The sequence below is a fragment of the Seriola dumerili genome, unplaced genomic scaffold, assembly GCF_002260705.1.
Source record: "Seriola dumerili isolate Sdu_G_001 unplaced genomic scaffold, Sdu_1.0 BDQW01000120.1, whole genome shotgun sequence".
Taxonomy (NCBI): domain Eukaryota; kingdom Metazoa; phylum Chordata; class Actinopteri; order Carangiformes; family Carangidae; genus Seriola; species Seriola dumerili.
Genome location: NW_019174375.1, coordinates 346,214 through 351,213, shown reverse-complemented (window position 1 = coordinate 351,213; position 5,000 = coordinate 346,214). Strand labels below are relative to the sequence as shown.

Below are 5,000 nucleotides of genomic sequence, written 5' to 3'. Positions count from 1 at the left end.
ATCTTCTTCCTCACCTCAAAGATCTCGCTGTCCTGGGTTCCCGCCAGGATCCGGTCAGCTCGCCAGCAGACGCTGCGAATAGACAGACCTGGAGGAGGAAGAGGAGGGAGAGGAGGAAGAATATTGATGTATGAATATACTGTATATCTGCAGAAAGAGACGAGCTGTAGTTATCGGACTTTAAAATAAAGACAGGAAAAGACAATAAAACATAAGATGTCGAGTAACTGGAGAAGAAAAGGAAAAGGAGGATGAAATCAAAAGAACGATGACAAGAGGGGAAAGAAAGAGGAGAGAGGAAATTGGGATTCAAGAAAAATAGAGAGAAAGAAAGGAGGAAAAATGAAGGGAAAGGATGAAAAAGGAGGAGAAGATTTATGAAAAGATCTGAGGAGATGAAGAATGGGAAAAAAACTGGAAGAAGAAAAGAGAAAGTGATGAAAGGAAACCAAATCGCTGGAACGAAAGTAAAGAAAAGAAAAGGAGAAAAGGAAACCAGAGAGTTGATGGATGAGTATTGATGAGGTGTTTCTGATCGATTAACTCCAGTTAATGAGCTGGAAACCTCCAACCTCCTACTCCACACTCACACAGCTTCACAGCCTGGAGGATGTAACATCATCTCAGGCAGTCACCAAGCCCCGCCCACCTGGACCCACCATCCAAACCTTGCAGGATTTGGTTTCTCTGAGTGTTTTTACCTGAAATCTGCTTTATTTTTATTGGATCAGTCAGAAAACAGTCAGCCAATCAGAAGAGAGGCTCAGAGCCTCCTCTCTTCTGATTGGCTCACAGACCTGTTGTTACTAGAGCTGCAGAGAGAAGCCTGAGAGAGGAGATGTAAAACTACACTGAGATGGTTTTTATATCTTCTTCTGGATCAACACTTCAAATAAAACACAGAAGAAGAAGAAAACATGGAGCTTTAACGTCCAATAGGAAAGAAAACCTTTGAAAAACTACGAACTGGTCCTTTAGGCTCGGCCTCACAGCTGCTGCGCCTCAGGCTCGTTCTGAGAGCTGTTTGTTTTCTCGTTAGCACAAAACAATTATTTTATAATCACAATGAAGCTGTTTGCGTCTTATTATCTCAACGACTAGATGGAGAATTCAGATGTGAATGACTGAATCATCACACACACACACACACACACACACACACACACACACACACACACACACACACACAGAGCAGATGTGTGAGAGCAGATTCAGGTTTTGTTTTCACTGCCTTCCAACCTCGTCGTCAAACTCCTGTTCCCCAGAATGTGAAACCTAATTAGCGGAGATGTTCAGCAGCACAGCGCTCGCCAATTAGAGCGTCTGCTGCCGCTGACGGCGTGACTCAGCCTGTGATGTTCCCTGTAACTGTGTTAGAAACTCCTCCCCAGAGCTTCACCAGCCAAACCAACCTGAGAGCCGCAGAGGAGTTTATGAAGCAAATTGGAAATAATTGGGAATTTCTTCTTTTTTTTTTTTCGACGCAGGATGAGCAGAGAGAAGTGCAGGGAGGATCTCTGATCTGTCTCAGAGGTGTTAACAGCAAATCTTCACCTGAACAAATCACTTCCTAAACCACCTGCAGGAAATAAATGTGATGTTTCCTCCTCCTCCTCACACTCAGAGAAACGACACTGAGGTTTATTCTCTTCACTTTATTATCAGCTTATTAATGTTTAAAGTCTCATGCTGCTCGATGAGTTTTCAGTCTGTAATGGTCAGTGAGGAGAAACGTCCTCAACCTGCGACTGAAGCCAGGAACAGACGAGAAGTGATGCTCATCTTATCTTACGGAAGCCAAACACTTTTTTATTCTATTATCTCTCGAAAAAACTAAACAAATATTTCTTTTTTTTATCACATTAAGTTGTTCTCTCGAGAAAAAACAAAGCCCTGTTGCAAAAAGAAAACTGGATAATCATCCCATTATCTCGAGATAATTCTAACCTTATAATAACAATAACCTCAGTAATATAGAGATAAGTTGAGATAACTTTCCCGTTATCTCGGGAGAAAAAGGAATAATTGTCTCCAGATTATTATCTCGTTATCTCGAGGTAATTATCCTGTTATCTCGAGAAAACAAATCTCTGTTATCTTGAGAAAACTGGATGATTATTCCGTTATCTCAAAGATAACTCGACTTAACTTATCTCTATATTATTACTAATATTCTAACATGTCTCACCTTCAGAAAAGAGAGAGATTAAGAGATAAAGCCCTTTGAGAGGTGAAGGCGGTAAAACCTCCACCTTCTCCGAAATGAGGTTATTGCCAACACTGACTGGGATCAGAGATCACAAAACCTTTACTTCCTTTCACCTTTTCTTTTCTAACTTTCTCCTGAGAAATCTTCAGAGAGGAGACATAAAAAAAAAGAGGCCAGGGGCTTAATGGTTCACCCCCGAGCGTCTCTACCTCCTGCTGGGGGAAGGGGGGGCGGTTGGCATTTAGGAATGAAAAGCAGGAGAGGGGTTCAAACATTCACCACTTCTGGGTTTTTACAAAATCAGGTCAGTTCTTTTCTCCCACTGAAGACAAACTTTTACACCTCTGCTCCCCCTCGTTACCGAAAAAACTTCTCAAACGCTGTCAGGGAAGACAACGTCAGGAAATCAGGTCATTCCCGTCTCCTGCCAAAGGATGACAATTAAACTCCTCCTCAGATATCTTCAGAGGGAAAAGACAGGTAATGAAATGGAGGTGAAGGATTTGAGCTTCAACCTTCTCGGCATTTAAAGACAAAAACGAGACTGAGGCATCAAAACCTTCGATGACAGAAGAGTCTTCTGTTTCTAAAGGACCCGATTCTCCAGGAGAGAACGGTGATATTTAACCTCAGTGGGTTTATCCAGGTTAAATGAGGGTTGAAGAATGAGCCAGTCGGAGTCTGTTAGCGGACGTAGAGACGGAAAGGCCACAGCTCTCATTAGCAGGACGGGTCTGTTCTGGTTTAAAGGTCTCACACACGAGGTGGTTCATAAAGTCCAACACGCTTCATCATCCCTGACTTCCTTCTGTCTGTAGACGACTAAATCATTTCTAACCACATTTCCACCTGATGTTAAAGCAGCTATCTGTAAGTTTTGCTACTGCTACATAGCTAACGTTAGCATTAACAGCTGTTCAGTCTTGCCAAGAGCTTCAGTCATTGTTGCGTATACAAGACAAAAAGTTATATTACGTCTTCAGGGCAGATTGGAGGCTACAGTGACTCGGTATCGGAAAGTGAAGAGATGGTAGCTAGCTGGTTAGCATTCTAACTTCAGTAGAAGAAAAGAAGTGATAGAGATAGAAGAAAAGTAGCTCTGCACCTCTGGACACAGCTGTTGGTGACTGTGGACCCTGAATATGAAAACAAACTCTGCACAGTGGTATTGGTGCTTGTTTGGCCCGACGTCGTCGCCCGACCTGCAGCCTACCTTTGTATCCCTGCTCCGCCTCTCGCAGGTCGATCTTGGTGATCGGTTTGAAGTCGACGTCCCACAATCGGATGCAGCCGTCTCTGCCGCCCGTGGCAAAACCCTCCTCACAGGAATACATGCTGAAGATACCAGCCTGCACACACACACACACACACACACACACAGACGTATGTGTTAACTTTAAATTAGTAAAGAATAATAAAAGATAAATCATCTTGTTGTCGTCCCTCACAGGCCTGAAAGTCTGTTTGTTTATTTGTTTGTTTGTTTTTCAGTTCGAAGGATTTCTGCAGATTTCAATGCAATTTACTTGAAGTTTCAGCAGTTTGTTCCTTGTTCCTTCGTTGGTCTATCCTGTTCAAATATTTATGAATTATATTAATGTTTTATTTATGCATTAATATCCTGTTTTCTCATTAATTCTGCCATTAAAAGGATTTTGTTTCCTGCTGTAAATGGGTCAAATGTCTGTGTAAGTGAAGCGGTTGGAGTATTTCATTCTTGGTCAGTGAGTTATTTTGATAATCTCAATTATGAAGTTTTTCCTCGTCCTCTGTCACATTGGATCAGTAATTTTTGAGTTTTCTGACTGTTGATCGGACAAAATAAACTTTCTCACCCCGTGGGCGGCCTGAACCGTCCGGATCAGGTTGAGTCCCTTCCAGACGTAGATGTCCCCGTTGAGCGCCCCGGAGTACGTGATGTCATCTTTCGCCGACGCCACGCACAGGATGGTCTGCAGGTCGCCCGTCTTCCCGAAGATCCCCCGCTTGGGAGTGAGGGAGTTTCCACACAGAGACCAGAACTACAGACAGAGAGACATGATTCCATGACAGCTGGGGAAACCCCGTGTGCTGATGAAGGCCATGAAAGCTCTGGAACAGGCCGGTAAGTAGAGCCGTTGAGTTGAAATCGTTTTGTCAATGATTTCAACTTCATTTTTGAAAAATAATGTTTTTATTCCACTAATTTTGTTTATAGCTCTGAAAACTACAATACCCATGAGCCTTGTCTACAAATTCAGAACGCTTAAACCCGTTGCCATGGTAACTGACCTCAGCTGCAAACTGATCTAGAGTCAGAAAGTGAACTGCTGAAGGTTTTACTTCAGCTCTCCGTTAGTGGAGCACACCACAGAATTTGAAGCGCTACGATTGGAGTGTAAGTGAAATGCACCTTGGGAGTTGTAGTTCATGTCTTTCTCTCAGGTTTTATCTCCACAGGCTTTTTGTCTCTTTGAATTTTTATTTTTATTTTATTTAATTTTTTTATGTGTGTGTGTGTGTGTGTGTGTGTGTGTGTGTTACCTTGATGTGTTTGACTCCACAGCTCACCAGACGGGTTTGTTGAAACGGATCCCAGCAGATGTCGAAGATCTGGAGGACAGAAGAGACATCAAAACACATACACACACACACACACACACACACACACACACACACACACACACACACACACACACACACACACACACACACACATGCACGCATGCACATACACACACACACACACACACACACACACACACACACACACTCACAGACACACGCACGCACACACATACTCTCACCTCTA

The 5,000-nt window shown here is 43.0% G+C and overlaps 1 protein-coding gene across 1 annotated transcript in view; it reads right to left on the bottom strand.

Moving 5' to 3' along the window:
• The window catches only part of LOC111223890 (echinoderm microtubule-associated protein-like 6), a 70,217-nt gene that overhangs the window by 40,442 nt on the left and 24,775 nt on the right, over positions 1 to 5,000 (bottom strand). Inside the window, exons 4-7 of the mRNA XM_022748188.1 lie at positions 4,733 to 4,801; positions 4,045 to 4,230; positions 3,423 to 3,558; positions 15 to 88 (exon numbers count right to left, since the gene is read on the bottom strand). Of these exons, the coding sequence (XP_022603909.1) occupies positions 15 to 88; positions 3,423 to 3,558; positions 4,045 to 4,230; positions 4,733 to 4,801 (465 nt within the window). The remainder of the gene's footprint in view (positions 1 to 14; positions 89 to 3,422; positions 3,559 to 4,044; positions 4,231 to 4,732; positions 4,802 to 5,000) is intronic.